This window comes from Cololabis saira, chromosome 14, assembly GCF_033807715.1.
Source record: "Cololabis saira isolate AMF1-May2022 chromosome 14, fColSai1.1, whole genome shotgun sequence".
Classification (NCBI taxonomy): domain Eukaryota; kingdom Metazoa; phylum Chordata; class Actinopteri; order Beloniformes; family Belonidae; genus Cololabis; species Cololabis saira.
Window position 1 is genome coordinate 34,960,142 of NC_084600.1, and position 19,032 is coordinate 34,979,173.

General features: G+C 40.2%; 1 protein-coding gene across 1 annotated transcript; it reads left to right on the plus strand.

Annotated features, from left to right (window-relative positions):
- The first annotated feature begins 3,032 nt into the window (after positions 1 to 3,032).
- On the plus strand, positions 3,033 to 18,844 carry ddx46 (DEAD (Asp-Glu-Ala-Asp) box polypeptide 46). Its single transcript, XM_061740535.1, has 23 exons — positions 3,033 to 3,191; positions 3,372 to 3,539; positions 5,607 to 5,729; positions 6,072 to 6,159; positions 6,254 to 6,422; positions 6,602 to 6,840; positions 8,212 to 8,322; positions 8,447 to 8,612; positions 8,884 to 9,004; positions 10,162 to 10,337; positions 10,655 to 10,776; positions 10,982 to 11,060; positions 12,061 to 12,143; positions 13,068 to 13,232; positions 13,395 to 13,557; positions 13,782 to 13,975; positions 14,300 to 14,437; positions 15,915 to 16,064; positions 16,218 to 16,442; positions 16,681 to 16,899; positions 17,772 to 17,916; positions 18,228 to 18,301; positions 18,435 to 18,844. Exons 1-23 carry the CDS (start codon positions 3,175 to 3,177, stop codon positions 18,480 to 18,482), a joined length of 3,183 nt encoding a protein of 1,060 aa, XP_061596519.1. The 5' UTR covers positions 3,033 to 3,174; the 3' UTR covers positions 18,483 to 18,844.
- Positions 18,845 to 19,032: the final 188 nt, after the last annotated feature.

Consider the following 19,032-nt stretch of genomic DNA (forward strand, 5'->3'; position numbering starts at 1 on the left):
TTCCATTGCTTTATTTTTTATTGCACTGTCTATACTGGTTGCGAGCGACGCAGCGTCGTTTTGAGCTGGACTTTTGTCGCACGCCCTGCTTCTATTTTCTTCCCGTCGCTCGCGTTGAAAGCCGGTTGAAAGTTGAAAAAAAAGTGTAAAGCGCTGTAGGAAACAGTCATTTCAATACAAGAACTTCAATAAAGTGGCAGCTGCTGGAGGGAGATCGCCAGGCTGGAAGGTTCTGATAAGATAATAAGATATAATAAGAATCCTATCTTAATCTTATTAGGGCTTAATTTGTCCCGGATCCTGCCGGATTGATCGTGTCCTCTGCTTTTTCCCCACATCCCAGTAATGATCTGACATGCTGACATGTTTGCACCGCACGCCGGTCACTCCAGCTGTTCGCTGTTCGATTGCGTAATCACACGCCGTTATTAATTGTTCGGTTTTTTCCCCACTTATTCCACCGAATAATAAGCTTGTTTTCTGTTTAGAAAGTACAAACGTAGGGAGATTACAAGTAATCACCCATCTTTTACTTGTCCCTTTACTCTTTTAGGAGTCATTTTAGGAGTTTCTTTCAGGAGCGCACGGGCGGGTGAATAAAGGCTGATTTATGGTTCCGCGTAAAATCGACGGCGTAGCCTACAGCGACGCGCACCGTTCGGTGACCGCGCCGCGTACCCTACGCTGTAAGGTCTGCGTTGGTGTAACGCGGAACCATAAATCAGCCTTCTAAAAGGCGAGTCTCAGCTGTCAATCAAAAGAACGTGGTAGAACGTGGGGCCGATAACGGGTTCAGAGCGGGTCCGATGCCACGCATTGCGGCGCGACAGTCGGACGCTCGCATGCAGTTAGGACAGGCTGTTAGGGAGCCGTAGCCTAATTTTTGTTGACAGCTTTGTACTGAACACTGATCACCCCGATCACGTTTGCAGTGTACACGTTTAAAACCCATTAAGCATGTCGGAAGGCCGTTGTGGCTGAGTTTTGTCATTAAACGCCATAAAACGTCTGTCGGACTCAGCGTGCTTCTCTGTCAGCAGCGCGTCATGCAAATATACAGGACCTAACAATAAACTTTCAAGCGGCTCTTAAAAGTACAGGAAAGCCGCAATACCGGCTATCTGTGTTCACTGGGGGTGCATGCTGGAGAAGGTCGGGTTGGAAGAACCTGAGAGAGCTCCATCAGCCATGCCATGAATTCCGGCGTCAGGTAAAGTTTGTGCTGCAGTGCAATTTATACATATAATGATAATCACGTGGATACCTCACGCGTGGGACTAAATTAATTCTTCCAACCCGACCTTCTCCAGCATGCACCCCCAGTGAAGCCAGATAGCCGGTCATTCGGCCATGATGAATCAAAGCGCTCTCCAGCTCTGCGTAGCCTTTTTCTCCTCAGATGATGCCGAGCACAGAATCTTCTGACGCTCATTTCTGAGCATTGCAGGAGACACATCTGCTGCAACGCGCAGGAAATGTGTTTGTGCGTCAAACCGCTGTGGAACAAGTCCTTAATCAATCTTTAAAAAATAATCCTTAATCTGTTGTTTCAGCGCCGCTATGGTTGCCATGGTTACCCGAACTGCAGCATACAGAGCCATTTCCGAGTCACGTAAACCCGACCAATAAAATATTAAAATCAAACTTCCCCTGGAGAGAATTGTCACAGGAATGCCTGTTAAATATCCAGAACTAAGTTCACTCGGTTGTAAATGCCAGCTTCCGGTGCACGAATATGAATAAACGGTTGTTTTTGGTTCGTTTTTTCCTTCCTGTTGACTAGGGATTTCATTTTTCTTATATGAAATAGAAAACGAAAATAAAAGCGTATTTTGAATCTTTGTTAAATCATATTAACACAGAAAAAGAAAAAATGCAGTGTAATTCAATATTTGTTTTTTGTTTTAAAAGGAAAATCAAATAAACCAATCGTTTTTTGTTTTTTGATTCCCACTCATGATGGAAAAATCCAATGACCAAAAGATACACGGACCAAGAACACTCGTCGATTTTTTTTTGATTTTTTTTTTATTGAAAGACAAGATGCAAACAGCACAATACAACCGCCAGGGGGAGACATACACTCATCGGCGGAAAATCAGGACACAATGAAACAATGAACTACAAAAATAAATTGAAAAGAGCACATAAACTTAAGGTCTTGATGGCCTTTGCATTGGTGGAGAGACTAATGGTTGTAATGTATTGTTTGACCTCATTTTCAAAAGTACAAAAAAGAGGCTTTTGATTAGTACCGGGATTTATGAATAAACCATTTTGTCAAAAGTATAGGCTAATAAGATTAATAATATAAAATTTTTCTTTTTTTACAGAAGGATAGTCAATGAAGCCAAATAACACATGTTTAAAGCAAAAGGGAGAAATGTGGTTCAACACAAACACAAATCAAATTACAGATATGGACCCATAATGTTGTAGTGAAAGAGCAACTCCAAAATAAATGAAAAACATCTTCAGGGGATCCGTCACAGAAACAACAGGCTGTGTCTATGTCTTTTTGAACTGTTGAAGAATATTTTACATGGGTAGACTCTGTGAATTATTTTAAAAGATACTTCTGGCTCTGCATTCCATTTGTCCTCGGAAGTGGGGATTTCCCAGTTCCCAGTGGGAATTTTCAACTGGAACGCCCCTTGAAGTGGGATTTCCCACTGGGAAAGTGGGAGAGTCTTCACCACCCCCGAGTTCAGATTCCAAGATGGCTGCCCCGGTTGTAAACAGTAGAAGAGAGCTCTGTAAAAATTCGTAGCACTTCATTCTAGTTTTGGTCACACTAAATCAGTCGTATACAAGTAATGTTCGGCATATATATGCTGCTATAGTGTAATTTACATTTTTCATGTGGTATATGCGAACTACAATCTTGTTTTCCTACTTTGTAACTGGAACGCTGATAACTCGGCTGTGACGTCATCCCCAGTTCCCAGTTCCGACTTCCGAGGTAAATGGAACGCAGCAATAATTCAGCCTTAAGGCGCTCTGACCTCCGGCCACTAGGGGGCGCGGCGGCTGCAGGCGCTCGGGTCTCGGTGTGTCGCAGCTTCTACGACACAAACAATCGTGGTCCGTTCAAACTTCGTACTATCTGCGAACTAACTGGACTCTAAGCGAAACAACTGGACGCTTTTCAAGACCTGACTCCCTAAAGTCATAATGGGACGTGAATCCAGGTACGTTTGAGCTTCCACTTCAAATCCACGCATGTCCTTTTCCTCAGTTTGTGAGTAACTAGTGTCACATTAGCATGCTAGTTCAGTATAATCCCATTATATGTGTGGGATTTAAATGCGTTTCTTTGCATGTTCTAAACGTGTCCATGTCTGGGTGATTGTTGTGTCCGTGGATTACAGACACTACAGGAAGAGGTCCGCGTCCCGGGGCCGCTCGGGCAGCCGCTCCAAGAGTCGCTCCCCGGACAAGCGCTCCAAGAAGGAGGAGCGGGACCGCGGCCGCAGGGAGCGCTCCCGCAGCCGGGACCGGGGCCGCCGCTCCCGCTCCCGGGACAGGAAGAGAGTCAGGTACGGGCTGGAACCAGCACACCTCACGCTGGGTCGAGGCTGATTTATGGTTCCGCGTTACACCGACGCAGAGCCTACGGCGTAGGCTCTGCGTCGTAGGCTCTGCGTCGGTGCAACGCGGAACCATAAATCAGGCTTCATACCTGTCATGTTTTTATTTTTTATATATCTTTTTATTGGTATTTTTGGGCAATAACAAAATGGTAAAAACACAGATGTCAAAACCAACCCTATCAAATACGCCATTTTTTTAAACCCCAACCCACCCACAATTGCATGGCTGTAGAAAATAATATAGAGATGTGCAGAGGGGAAAGAAATATTGGGTAGTAATAGATAATAAAGTAGCAAGGACATTAGAGACACAGATTGTAGCCTGACATGTGAACAGGGCTAGGTATTAGGGTTGCCACCTTTCAGAAATATAAATAAGGGACGCCCCGTTTCAGCAGTTTAGGTGCCAAAAAAAGGGACATCCCCAAAACTTCTAAACTGCATAGACATTTATTTATTTTATATAAAAAAACTAAATGCTTTGATTTAAAGTTTAAAGTGCCTTAATAGCATTTAACTTGCATGACTGTACAGACAGACAACCATGCTAGCAACTGAAATATCCTCTGCTTCTATGCTACCGGTATGTACGTCCATCAGCCCAGATGTAGAATATAAATACAGGTGAAGGTCGGAAAATTAGAATATGGTGTAAAAGTTAATTTATTTCAATAATTCAATTTAAAAGGGGAAACTAATGCATTACATAGTCTCATTACATGCAAAGCAAGATGTGTTAAACCTTTATTTGTTATAATTTTGATGATTGAATTGTTTATTGATTTCATAATATAGAGATTTTTTTATTTGGGGTTTGATAAACTGTGAGCCATAATCACCAAAATTATAACAAATAAAGGCTTGAAATATCTCACTTTGAATGTAGTGGGAAATAATATATTTGTTTCACCTTTTAGTTGAATTTACTACGAATGAAGTTTTATTCAAATATAAGTATATTTAAATTTTCCGACCTTCACCTGTATATTATGACATCAATAAATAAGAGCATAATATATGTCCGTATTGGTTCAATACGGAACGCAACTTTTAATTCCCAATTACGTAACAATTCCGTATTTCAAGGGACGGGTGGCAAGCCTATTTTTGGGCAATAACAAAATGGTAAAAACACAGATATCAAAACCAACCCCTATCAAGTATGCCATCTTTTAAACCCCAACCCACCCACAATTGCATGGCTGTACAAAATAATATATAGATATGCAGAGGGAAAAAAAAAAATATTGGGTAGTAATAGATAATAAAGTAGCAAGGACATTAGAGACACAGATTGTAGCCTGACATGTGAACAGGGCTAGGTATAGCAGTCCAAGACATTCTGAGATGGGGGAGTGAGGCCCCATAGAGCTGGGACAGGCGAGCCCTGGATATGCAGAAATCCCAGAATACTGATAAGGTTTCAGTCACCGCCTGTGAGATAACAGTCCTGTCCATACAGATCAAGGCAATGACAAATATCCCGGCCAAATAAACAAAAACAAAAAAACAATAGCACTACAATAAAACTATCTGTCGTGTTTTGGATTGAAAAATACGGGACATTTTCCGCCCACCGCTGTCCCATCAGCCCAACCGAGGTCCAGTATCTTACATTTTAAGACAGATTTACCAGAAATCCAAAATAACTAGTATAGTCCATGGGCCAGACCAGATATCAGTACCACTCAAGGTGACAAAACTTGCTTATAATTTTTGAAAATATCTATGTCTGTAGATGATATTTTGGTATGATTTTGGTATCATTTTAGGGGACCTTTTTAAGCATTCATTCAAGCTAAGATGTGAATCTTTCTGACCAACATAGAGGTCACTGTAGCTCCAACATAACCATATACAATCTGCATCTTAGTTGTGATAACACTGTTAAAACCAAATACACAAGAAGCAATCAGAAGTATTACAAAATGTTTTTGTCCACTGTAACATGGATCAAACTGATATCTGCTGCTTTTCATGTTGTTTCCATGCACGGTTGTTTTGGCCGTCCAGGCGCTCCAGGAGCAGAGACAGGAGGAGGTCCAGGAGCCGTGAGAGGAAGAGGTCGACCAGCAGGACTCGAGCCCGCAAGTCCCGATCCAGCAGTCCAGCAAAGAGCAAGAAAAGGGAGGAAAAGTGAGGAGTTTTCTCATAATTTGACCGTCAGCTTTGGAAGCCAACATTTTGCATACATTAAATATAATAAGTAAATTAAAACGACCTTTTGGAGCCAACCTATTTTATGAAAATCACAAAATGATTTTTGTTTAAATCATTTGTTGCATTTGAAAAGTAACATCAATTTCAGTCAAGTGTCATATATACAGTACAGACCAAAAGTTTGGACACACTTCATCAGACCAAATGCCTAATAATTTTGTTTATGATTACAGTAAACGCTCCATTGTGTTTTTAGATTTAAAAGATGTTTGCAATGGACCAATAATTCCATATCTCATTTTATTATCTTACCCACAGGTCCAAGAGCAAAGAGAAAGACAGTGTTGATCCTGTATCAGAAAAGAAAAAGATTAAAGAGGAAAAAGAAGATGAGAAGGTTGAAGATGTAAGCTCCATTGATTATTTTAATCTGTATATAAAAAATAGTTGCCTCAAGCAGTGAAGAGGGAGAATATTGCTTATTATCTGTGTCATTGCAGCAAGACTTTGATCAGAACAAACTGGAGGAGGAGATGAGGAAGAGAAAGGAGCGGGTGGAGAAGTGGAGGGAAGAACAGAGGAAAAAAGCTATTGAAAACATTGGAGAGATCAAGAAAGAACTCGAGGAGATGAAGCAGGGCAAGAAATGGAGCCTGGAGGACGATGATGGTGAGGAGTGTCTCTTAAGATTAAAAAAAATAAATAAAAAAATCAACCATGCACTTATACTTATTAAGAATTGTTTGCAGTCCATCAAATGTTTTTCAGGGAACATATCAGCTAAATGATCACTTGTCGTCATATGACATGGCTCTTTTTCTGAATTGCTATAATCACCTCAATTTCAGATGATGATGAAGAGGGTTCAGCTGTGATGGAGGTAGATGATGACGAAGATGTGGACGTGAAGGTGGAGGGGAAAGAAAAGATCATAACGGAGGAAAAAGAAGAAGAGGAGGGCGAGAAGGAGATACCCGTGGAGCAGGAGCCCGAAGAGGACGAAGTGGATCCTCTGGACGCCTACATGGAGGAGGTCAAACAGGAGGTGAAGAAGTTCAACATCGGCGCCATGAAAGGAAATGATAAAGTGAGTACTTCATTTCAAGTGGAACCAAAGCAGAAGTCTGATCCTCCTGCTATTTGCTGGCTTTTGTCACCGCTGCAGTATTTAAAGTTTTAGAGAGATGAGGAAAATTAGTTAAAGGGATTGTGACATGAAAAACAAATTTTTCTTGATTTTTTTTGTGTTTTGTTGGGTGTCTTGACATCAATTACACCCAAAAAAAACGAACTTTTAACATTCAGTGTATTGTGTGCTTTCTGGGAGTTTCCGCATAATTATGCAAAAACGGCGCATCTGGTTGGGTGGCGGACCGATACGTATAGGTCCGCTAAATCACCGCCCCCTCCACCCAGCTCCCTGCCCATCAGCACTGAGCCGTGGGCTGGAGGGAGAGAGACGTCTAAGTCTCTCCTCTCCACCCGCGCTCTCCTTTTTTTTTCGCCTACGACCTCAGATCAGACGAGACAACCCGCTGAATTTAAGCATATTACTAAGCGGAGGAAAAGAAACTAACAAGGATTCCCTCAGTAGCGGCGAGCGAAGAGGGAAGAGCTCAGCGCCGAATCCCCGTCCGAGCGGCGGGCGTGGGAAATGTGGCGTACGGAAGACCGCTTGCCCGGTGTCGGTCGGGGGCCTGAGTCCTTCTGATCGAGGCTCAGCCCGTGGACGGTGTGCAAGACAAAATCACATACCATTGATCCGCTGTGTGCGTTGTGGACGAACTTGTTGTGGACTATCTTGAAGTAAAAGATCTACTTCGGGATCTGATTCGGGGTCGAATAAATGCGCATTAGCCGCCATTGTGTGTGTATATATAAAAAAAAAAGTTTTGGAATAAATAAAAACTATTGCCGTGTCCTTCGGTGTTGCTATGGCAGCGTGAGATGCTGTGAGGAAAAAAACTGTACGTTTTCGTTCATCTGAGGGGAGCGGGGAGAGGAGGAGTGGAGGATGGGGGGGGGTTGGGAGGAGGAGCGGGGCAATGATTGACAGGAAAGGGGGAAAAGGACGCGTTTTTCACTGCGCAAAAAACACCGTGATAAAAAAGCCAGGCATGGAGTACTGGAGTGAAGTTTTTCTTGTTACACCTTTTTAGACACACTTGAGGGATATTGGCCAAGACTTTTAATAGTGTTAAAGGCATGTTAAAAATTATGTCACAATACCTTTAATATAACAGTTAATGCCTGAAAACTGATGCTTTTAAGTTTTAAGACGATATTAAATAGTACTTTTTCTACTACTGTTTTCCAGTACTGTTTGTAATTGTGATAGTTCAGTGTCAGTTCTCATCTATCATATTATTGTTATATCTGCTAGTGTTGAGCCAGATGTTGAGTCTATGACTGTTTTGTCCCTTGCTGTTAGAAGACAAATGCGCTTTTTCACAAACAGAAAGGAGCAACTTCGGTAACCAAAGTGGTGACAGTGGTTAAAACAAAGAAAGGACCCAACGTTCACAAGAAGAAGGGTGAGCTCATGGAGAACGACCAGGACGCCATGGAGGTGCGTTTGTGTTGATCTAATCCGGCATTATCATCTTCCCTGTGTGTGAGAGAGTTTCAGTGTTAGAAACAGGAATGAATCCATGCTTGCACCTAACTATCATAAACTTGCTGATGTGTGACAGTACTCATCGGAGGAGGAGGAGGTGGACTTGCAGACAGCGCTGACAGGTTTCCAGACCAAGCAGAGGAAGGTCCTTGAGCCCGTTGACCATGGGAAGATCCAGTATGAGCCATACCGCAAAAACTTCTATGTGGAGGTCCCTGAGCTGGCCAAGATGTCAACAGAGGGTCAGCGAACAACAGAACTTTGTTTATATATAAACAACAAATATCCATAGCTTCTTTGCATTAGTTATGCAATATACTTGAATACACACCGTACAGTCATTTTAGTCCTTTTTCTATCACCATCTGAGGATATTGGCTTATTATGAATGCCTGATCTGCTTCAGTTGTTGCACATAAACAAATTTATACTTTTTGTTTTTCTGCACATAATTATTCCTTCACTGCTCATTAAGCATCCATCTATTGTGTTTTTTTTTTTAAATAAATATAGAGGTGAATGCATTTAGGCTGGAACTGGAAGGCATTGCAGTCAAAGGGAAGGGCTGTCCCAAACCCATCAAGACCTGGGTGCAGTGTGGAGTGTCCATGAAGATCCTCAGCGCCATGAAAAGGTGAGTTGGCAGAACCTGTTTTTGACGGCGTGTACAAGTTCGTATGACTCTATCAATATTTGCTTTTGAGGGCAGAGGGCAAAACCAGGCTTTCTGGGTTATATGGGTTTGTTTTTGATGTAAACTGTATTTAGCAGTCTATTCACTGCATTTTGGCTCCAGCCCCTCTCTCTGCCTGTCATACATGCATGCTTCACATCAGCTCTTGGCCTTTTAGTGCCCCCACTATGGAGAAATACATTATGTGCAGGACAGCTCATTGAGTTACGTGGTTGTTAACACGATTTCTTTTTCCCACACCCATTTTGCAAAAGTTGTTGCAAACTTTTGAAGACTGTGAATTCTGTGCAAGATCATCCATCTCTGCTTCAAGCAAAGATGGATAGATCTTGTTTGAGTGCACTACATTAATTAATGTTATGTTTTTGTTTAGTTTTTTCCTTGAAATGTATACAGACATACTGAGAGGCACTGCCATATTTAATAGAACCAAAACTAGGATAAATACTAAAGAAAGATGCATATCAGTTGCAGGAGTTAAAATATGGAACAGTCTAAATAATGAATTAAAAAAAACTGTAGTTCAATAAATACATTTAAAATGATGTATAAATCCAATATAATCGAAAGATACAGAACATTAGTGTGATATAAAACTCTATATATATATATATTATGCTCCATACTATATGAAACGATTACAATACTAGGAATAATTGTTGTAATAATAATTATATACCAAAAAATGTAATGATTGGTCTTTGGTTTCCTTTTGTTTTCACTCTTCTAGAGATTTTTTTTTTTGTTTCCTCAAAGCATTGATTTTTACTTTCTCTGTTAGTTGTTTTTCTGAGATTCGTCTTCTGTTTGTTTTTTATTAGATTTTTCTGTCATATTTACATTGGTCTTCCTTCTTGTTTTGCATGTGTGTTTATTTTGCTGTTTTTTGTTGTTGTAGATTGATTTTCCTGATGTATTAATTATGAAGTAAACAAAGTTAAAAAGGGTAGGCACAATAAGCTTAGGCTTCAGCCTACACCTTTTGGTCGGTTTATTCTTTTTTTTATTATTTGTTTCCTACGAAAGGAAATTAAATGCAATGTATTGTATCAATTAAAACTGAACGACCAAATAAATTACTACCACTACTATTACAGGCACAGCTATGACAAGCCCACTCCCATCCAGGCTCAGGCCATCCCTGCCGTCATGTCGGGTCGGGACCTCATCGGCATTGCCAAGACCGGCAGTGGAAAAACCATCGCCTTCCTGCTGCCCATGTTCCGACACATAATGGACCAGAGGCCCCTGGAGGAGGCCGAGGGGCCCATCTGTAAGAAATTGATTTGTTTAAAGCTTCCCTTCTGGAATATCAAGCCTGTCCCACTTTCTAGTTTTTAATAGTCTTAGTCAAGGAGACTAACAGGAGTTAAAAATGAATGCTAAAATAGAAACGGTTTTCTCTGTATTATAATTGTAACCTACTTATTGTTGTTTCTTTGGTATAAGTCAATTTAAGGTTAATGGATGTCAGTAACTCAGTTAATCTTCCTTGCAAATGAACTATATCAGACTTTACAAAACGTGTGTGCTTAAAAATGACACTTGGAAGGCTGATAACACATTCCCTGTTTTCCGTCTTTGTGACAGGTATGATCATGACTCCGACCAGAGAGCTTGCTCTGCAGATCACAAAGGAGTGCAAGAAGTTTTCCAAACCCCTTGGACTCAGGGTGGTGTGTGTTTATGGAGGCACAGGAATCAGCGAACAGGTAAAGATAATATAAACATTTTTTTAAACACCCTTCTCGTGAACTCTGCCTTTGTTTTTTTGAGCTGTGGAGGATTTTTTGGGTGTTTATTTATTAAGGTAAATCCTTAATACATTTTTATAAAGGATTTACCTGCTGATTCATGCAGATTGATATTGAGAAGTTCATTTAGAAGTTCATATCTGTTGGTGTTGTTTGCTTGCAGATTGCTGAGTTGAAGAGAGGAGCTGAGATAATAGTGTGCACACCCGGAAGAATGATTGACATGCTGGGGGCCAACAGCGGTGCGTTCATCCACTTTCATATTCTCCGTTTTTTTTTCCTGTTCTGATGCCTTTTGTTAAACTTGTGCATGGATAAAATATCAGTGTCTGCACATTGATGTAAATCAGTACCATTTTACTAAACTGTCGACATTATTTGACGGCTTGTGGGATCAGTCTTTCTACAAGACAGTGATGTGTTTCCTGAAGATCAGGGCAAGTCCAGGTAGGTGGACCTGGCGCTGTTTCCATGGTTCCTCAGTCTCCAAGCCAGGAACAGTCATCATGTTAGATAACTGTATCAAAACGGGGATATAAGTTATTCAGCTCCTTTTTTAATTGGTTTTATTCAACAAGACGACAACAATTCTACATTGCTGATTTTTAAAAAAGAAAAAAGGAGATTTCTGGTGATGATCAAAGCACCAAGAAAATGTAATTTATTTTCACACATCATGCACATCAAATCTATTTTGTCTAACTAATCTTTTTAAGGTGGAGATCTTGTGTCTTCTGGGGTTAAATGTCATAAGAATATGTTCAAAAAGTAACTATTTAAAGTGTTTATTTTAATCTCTTGATCTGTTATTTTAGAAAGACTTTTTATTTTTTTTTTGGTTGTTTCCACACATGCGAGGTAATCTGTAATATGTTTCCCTTATAGGTGAAAAGGCGCTCGATCAGATAATGCTTGATGGGGCTCCATCTCTTGTATTGTATCTTGAGGCTGTTTTCTGACTTTTACAGGTCCCCTCATGCCTCTGAGATGGTACGCAAGACCAGAGACGAGCAAAGACATTAGCAGACCAAAATTGCAGAAAATGAAATAAAATCTCGGCCCTGAGAAAAGTATCCTGAATTAAAGGATACATTCTTAAGTAATCTCAAGTAGCAATATTGTTAAAAAAAGGCTTTTTTTGTGTTTGTCAGATTAGTTTCATAATTTTAGAAGAAGGCAGGCTGATTCTGAGGAACTGTCTCTTCTCAAAGCTGATTGACTTCCACCTTGTTGATCATGTAGGTCGGGTTACCAACCTGCGCAGGTGTACATACGTGGTGTTGGATGAAGCTGACAGGATGTTTGACATGGGTTTTGAGCCACAGGTAGGTGTTGTTAAGATTTAGACGTGATAGTTGACCCTTTGTCTTGCTTTAACAACAAATGTTGCTTTGTACTTTAAAACAATCTGTGTGCTGTCATGTAGCTCCATCATTTTGTCAACATCTCTATTAGTCTTGTCCCTTTTTAATAAAGCGGAAATGCACAGAATCAAAAATCTGACAAGAATTGACTTACAGGACTGTATCAGAAAATTAGAATATTGTGATTTTCTGTAATGCAATTACAAAAACAAAAATGTCATACATTCTGGATTCATTACAAATCAACTGAAATATTGCAAGCCTTTTATTATTTTAATATTGCTGATCATGGCTTACAGCTTAAGAAAACTCAAATATGAGCTACCGTCACAAAAACATGCACACAGTCCTGGGCTACACATGCCCCCTCTGGCCAACCGGGGCGCCAGATGGGGTGGGGAGGATCTGGCGGGAATAATGTGATCCTTCCACGCTCACGTCCGGCCGGAGAAGCCCCACCCTGTCTGGTGAAAAGATGCGGCCTGCTCACTCCTCAGGTTAAGGAGGAGACCTGAGCTCAGTACAGGGCCCTCCCGGGGTTGATAGACGATGGCAATGCCCAGGACTGTCACTTAGGTAGGAACACTGGGTGATATAATGGGGGGAAAAAACGGGGATAAAAAAAAAGAAGAAAACTCAAATATCCTATCTCAAAAAATTAGAATATTCTGGGAATCTTAATCTTAAACTGTAAACCATAATCAGCAATATTAAGATAATAAAAGGCTTGCAATATTTCAGTTGATTTGCAATGAATCCAGAATGTATGACATTTTTTTTTTTTAATTGCATTACAGAAAATAAAGAACTTTTATCACAATATTCAAATTTTCTGAGACAGTCCTGTAACTGACAGATCTTCCCTTTGCATGCTTCTCCCCCCAGGTCATGCGTATTGTGGACAATGTGCGTCCAGACCGTCAGACAGTGATGTTCTCCGCCACCTTCCCCAGAGCCATGGAGGCGCTGGCTCGCAGGATCCTTGCCAAGCCCATTGAGGTGCAGGTGGGAGGCCGCAGCGTCGTCTGCTCTGACGTGGAGCAACATGTGGTGAGTTATCAGTGTAGTCCGTGTCGCTATTATAAAATCTTGAAAAGATGCATTTATTTCCAGAAAGACAGACCCTATAACCAGTTAATATTCTAGTAGATCCCTTTTCTTTTCAACTAATCTGACCTTTTACCTTTTTGGCTTTCTTTTTTTTTTCTCTAGTTGGTGATAGAAGAGGATAAGAAGTTCCTGAAACTGCTGGAGATTTTGGGTCATTACCAGGAGAAGGGATCTGTCATCATCTTTGTGGACAAACAAGAGCATGCAGATGGACTACTTAAAGACCTGATGAAAGCCTCATATCCCTGCCTTTCTTTACATGGAGGTAACTGGTCACAGTTTTCTAGGGACACTCTTGTTTATAGTTGGATTTAAGAACACTGGTCCTCTGCAGGTAGTAGGATCCAGATATTGGGGAAACAAAAAAGATTATTATTATTATTATTTCACCTGTTGGTAGACGGTGTGACTGATGCACAGTAACACATCTTATACCACGTAGATCTTGAAGTATTTGATTTCTAAAATATAGTTTCATTGTTCTCTTAGGGATTGATCAGTATGACAGAGACAGCATCATAAATGATTTTAAGACTGGAGTATGTCGCCTGATGGTGGCCACTTCAGTGGCAGCCAGAGGCCTGGACGTCAAGCAGCTGATCCTGGTGGTCAACTACGGTTGTCCCAACCACTATGAGGACTACGTTCACAGGGCGGGTCGCACAGGCAGAGCTGGCAACAAGGTTAGTCGCTTCAGGGCATTCGATCAATTTTACCCATGAAACTCTGGTCTCCCTCTCATATCTTAGGCCTGCAGTTCAGACTACATTCACTGTCCCTATCATAACTGTTATCCATTGAGTAACATTGTAGCTCATGTAGGTAGGAACCAGATTTAAATGAGAGAGAATAATGCTTGACATTAAAAATCAATTGAAAGGGCCGGCTTGTGTATGTGTGCAGTATACGCTTATACAAATATCTTTATCCTGATTGTTTTTGGTGTTGTTCTTGAGCTGAAGTACCTATAAATGCAGTTGAAATATTCCCTACATCTATGTGTTCAGGGTTATGCCTATACCTTCATCACAGAGGATCAGGCTCGCTACTCTGGTGATATCCTGAAGGCATTGGAGCTTTCAGGCTCGTCTGTTCCTCCTGAACTGGAGCAGCTTTGGGCCTCCTTCAAAGACCAACAGAAAGCGGTAAGATCGGGCACCACAAAAACATTAGGTACTTAGTATAATTAGTTAAGATAAATTTGAATTCAGAATCTAATAAGGGGAATTGGAGATCATTATATTCTCCAGACTTTCATATCACCCCATTCTTTGCAAGCATGAAATACCCCTAGATAGACTGGAAAAGTGGATTTGGCTTTCAGGGATTGTATACAGGACTGTCTCAGAAAATTAGAATATTGTGATTTTCTTTAATGCAATTACAAAAACAAAAATTTCATACATTCTGGATTCATTACAAATCAACTGAAATATTGCAAGCCTTTTATTATTGTAATATTGCTGATCATGGCTTACAGTTTAAGAAAACTCAAATATCCTATCTCAAAAAATTACAATATTCTGGGAATCTTAATCTTAAACTGTAAACCATAATCAGCAATATTGAAATAATAAAAGGCTTGCAATATTTCAGTTGATTTGTAATGAATCCAGAATGTATGAATTTTTTTTTTTTTTTTAATTGCATTACAGAAAATAAAGAACTTTATCACAATATTCACATTTTCTGAGACAGTCCTGTATGTGGCTCAGATTATACTGAAAGGGTAGGGTAAATGCAATAAGAATTGGCAATTAAGAATCTGAAAAAACCACTCTGACATGCGGAGTCCCACAGGGATTCATTCTTGGGGCCTCCCACTTCACCTTGAACATGAAACCCTCTTCCGTATTTATCAACATTATGGGGTTTTTCATATCATAGCTACAGTACGTAGACCTGCCTAAAGCTCTCAAGTGACCGCAGTTCTCTCAACTTATTTCACTGCCTTGAGGAAGTAAAGAACTGGATGCAAAAAAAAGTTTCTTCAAATTTAAAAAATTATAAAAATCAATCAAAATAATGAAGAAATCAATGATTACTTTAACATAAAGGCTATAAAAGTGTGTGAAGAATCTTGGATGGTTCCTTATTCAGTAACGTGTAACTAAGTCATCTTTCAGGATCTAAAAAAAACAGCCAAAATGAAAAACATTGTCACAAAGGATTTGGAAAAGCTCATCATGATGACCAGGAAGTGGGAACACATCGCTCCAGTGCCTTGATCCTCACTGGCTTTGGGTTTAAGGCTCCTATTATTGTCGATTAAATAATTGAATAGTTGGGCAGATATGTTTACTGGCTGCAAAGCCTAGAGAATGTCTTAGTTCTGTGAGGGCAGATCAGCTGCTCGTACCTGGAGTTCCAACCAAACGACTTGAAACGTTTTCATTATGCTACCCTCTGGTAAGGTCAACTCCACATGGAGTTTAGGTTTGCTCCGAAATGTAGCTGTCTTTGAAATCAAATTTAAGGCCAAGCTTTTTTTTCATACTTTTAAATAAGAACCTTAGTTCGGCGAGTCTGCTTTAAACGTATATCAAGAATGATAATCCCGATATATATATATTAACAGTTTCTGTCTACGTTTCTGCTTTTCTCCACTCTTCATCGGTGCAGGAGGGGAAGATCATTAAGAGCAGCAGTGGTTTCTCTGGAAAAGGGTTCAAGTTTGATGAGACAGAACATGCCCTGGCTAATGAGAGAAAGAAGCTGCAGAAAGCTGCTCTCGGATTACAGGACTCTGATGACGAAGATGGAGCCTTGGATGTGAGTAATATTTATTTACTTACTTTTTGGTGATAGGATTTCATATTTTGTCACGCTTTTTTTGATTATATCATTTAGAAAAGTTCTGCTCAGCATCATAATAATCATTACACAGGATCATTGAGGGAAAAAAAAACTTTTTTCTTTCACTAGATTGAAGAGCAAATCGAAAGCATGTTCAATTCCAAGAAGAGGGTGAAGGATCTGTCTGCTCCTGGCTCTTCTACTGGTTCATCTGGAGGAGTTACTTCTACAGCAAGTTCTTCTGGAGGACTGGGAGGCGTCGTCCCAACTGCTGGAAACATCCAGAAACTGGAGATGGCTAAAAGACTGGCTCTTAAGATCAACGCTCAGAAGAACTTGGGGGCTGAGGCTCAGGTACTTGTAGTGCTGCTGTATTTCACTTCATGGTGTGTTGGCCTTGTTTTGAGTTCCTTGGTCACTGAATGAAATACCCACAAATTTGCTTTATTTACGGGGATAAAAAGGGCAAAGCTCTCCAGCTAAAAGCTCTTCTTTATGACATTTATTTCTTATTTCTGTTTTGCTTTTTCCTATGTAGTTTTTTTTTTTTGTTTATGCAATTAGAACCTAAACTTGAACTTTCTGTATAAAGGATGTGATGCAGCAGGCTACAAATGCCATCTTGCGTGGAGGCCCCATCCTGACGCCATCTGTGTCGGCCAAGACCATCGCAGAGCAGTTGGCAGAGAAGATCAATGCCAAACTGAACTACACACCTGTGGAGAAGCTGGATGAGGAGCGGCAGGCAGCTGAACAGGCGGAGACTGTCAGAAGATATGAAGAGGAGCTGGAGATCAATGACTTCCCTCAGGTGAGCCACAGAGCAAAGCTGCACTAAGATCTTCATCAGGTTTTATTTTCAGTTTTGCTGTGCGATGGTGAAATAATGTCATTTTAGGTCGGTCACATGTAGCTTTTCACCAAGAAAGCACTAACAGATGTGAAAATGGGAGGTTTTTTTGCAAACTATGCAACTGCAAAACAGAATTTCAGATCAGCGTCCAGTCACAAGTATTTTTGAATATCCTTTATTATATAACAAACTGTTAAATTTAATGGTTGGACAAGCATTGGACATTAAATGCAAATGTCAAAAGTATGGGACTTTTGAATTTATTTTATTTTTCTACATTCTACAAGGCATGATTTTAAGGATCTCTATTCACCGTGCCACCCTAAACAAATCGGTTACAAAAAAAAACAACAACTTGGATTTAACATTTAGACAGAAAGCTAAAAAGTGTACATTAGAACAGCTTTTTGATCCAGCGTGTTTCCATTACACTGTAGCGCCAAACAAGAACGCTGACTGAACAAATAACACTACGCCATACCACATGAAAAAAAAGAATGCAGCAAAACAAGAGAGGAGAAGAAATGAGTTGAAGGGACAGATGTTTTTCTTGCATTTTGTTTTTAAACATACTGTGCGGTGGTTGCGATTAAGATTAAAAGAAAACCTCTTCATTAGCATAATACACCATCAAGGACTGAACCTCCTCGTTGGTCCTTCAATCCTTTTTATCTAGTAAACTCCATTTTATCAAAGTTTGATCCAGCCCCGGAAAAGCTACCAGGAACCCCTGCTAATGGAAATGCACCTAGAGACTAAAATGAAGATGGTGTAAACCAAGACTTGAAGGAAAATATTACTATTCTTTTTGTTTTTTTTTCCCCCCACAGACCGCCAGGTGGAAGGTGACGTCAAAAGAGGCTTTGCAAAGGATCGGTGAATACTCCGAAGCCGCTATCACCATCAGGGGAACCTATTTCCCACCAGGCAAAGAGCCCAAAGAGGGGGAGCGCAAGATCTATCTGGCTATTGAGAGTATGTATTGCAGCAATAAAGCATCTTGAGTTACGGTTGTGCGGGTGCGTGGAGAGTTGGATGTGGCGTGGTTACAGGAGCATCTGTTTCTCTGCGCATGTAGCAAAAAAAGCAGCAAAATATTGTGCAGAAACCTCAACTTTTTTTTAGTCTTTTGTCAAAATGTCATGAAATGTTGGTATTACAACTTAATTTACCTCTTAGTATACTTTTCATTTTAAGACCTTTTTATTACCTGTAATAAATTAACCATAACACGTTGTTTTGTGTATCAAATGTGCATGTATTGAATATTGATATTTGTTTTCCAGGTGCAAATGAGCTTGCTGTACAGAAAGCCAAAACAGAGATTACACGATTAATCAAGGAAGAACTCATCAGATTAGTAAGTATCTTTTGCAAGTGGATATCAGTATTTTCACAACTCCATTTTATGAATTGAAAATCCACAACAAGCTGTAGCAGACATCTTTTAAAGTATCTTTCCTTTTCTTTTTATCTTCCTTTCTTTTCCTCAGCAAAATTCATACCAGCCGACGAGCAAGGGCCGATACAAAGTGTTGTAGAGAAGAAGCCACGGCTCGGCGGAGGGGTTTCCGTAGTGCCACATCCTGTCACCTGTGCAGTTTTATCAAACTGGTCCATGAATGATTTAGTCGATGTGTTAATATCGTTCACTTTAATCATCTGTTTAGTTTGTATTTTTTCCTCTGTGGTTCATATGTCTGTCCAGTAATTTTATACATACATACAAATATGAAAGTATCATCAAAGCAGCACAAGTCTTCAACAAGCCATCTTTAAAATGTCTTTTGCATATGAGACAAATTGTCTTTGGCTAGATTCAACTACAAGCAGCGTGGAGCCTCAGATGGAAGATGTTTTTACTTTTTCCTGACAATAAAATAATGTGTTGCTTGGGAAATGAGCTTTGTGTGTGTGTGATATTTGTCTAAAAGATATATGGAGTTCTAATTGTTGGTTATTCAATAGCCAGTTTGTTTAATTCATTAAAAGTGCTCTTCAATAAGCATAAATAAATAAACTCTTTTTGCAGCTTCGTTTGTTTTATCAGAAGGGGGGGTGAGGAGGAAGAGATGCTCTGCGCATGCTCAG

Bases quoted from the DNA above. Each gene is read 5' to 3' on its own strand.
- ddx46 (XM_061740535.1), top strand. The intron at 6,160-6,253 runs GTAAGCTCCATT...GTGTCATTGCAG, and splicing joins AAGATGAGAAGGTTGAAGAT to CAAGACTTTGATCAGAACAA. The intron at 17,917-18,227 runs GTATGTATTGCA...TTTGTTTTCCAG, and splicing joins GATCTATCTGGCTATTGAGA to GTGCAAATGAGCTTGCTGTA.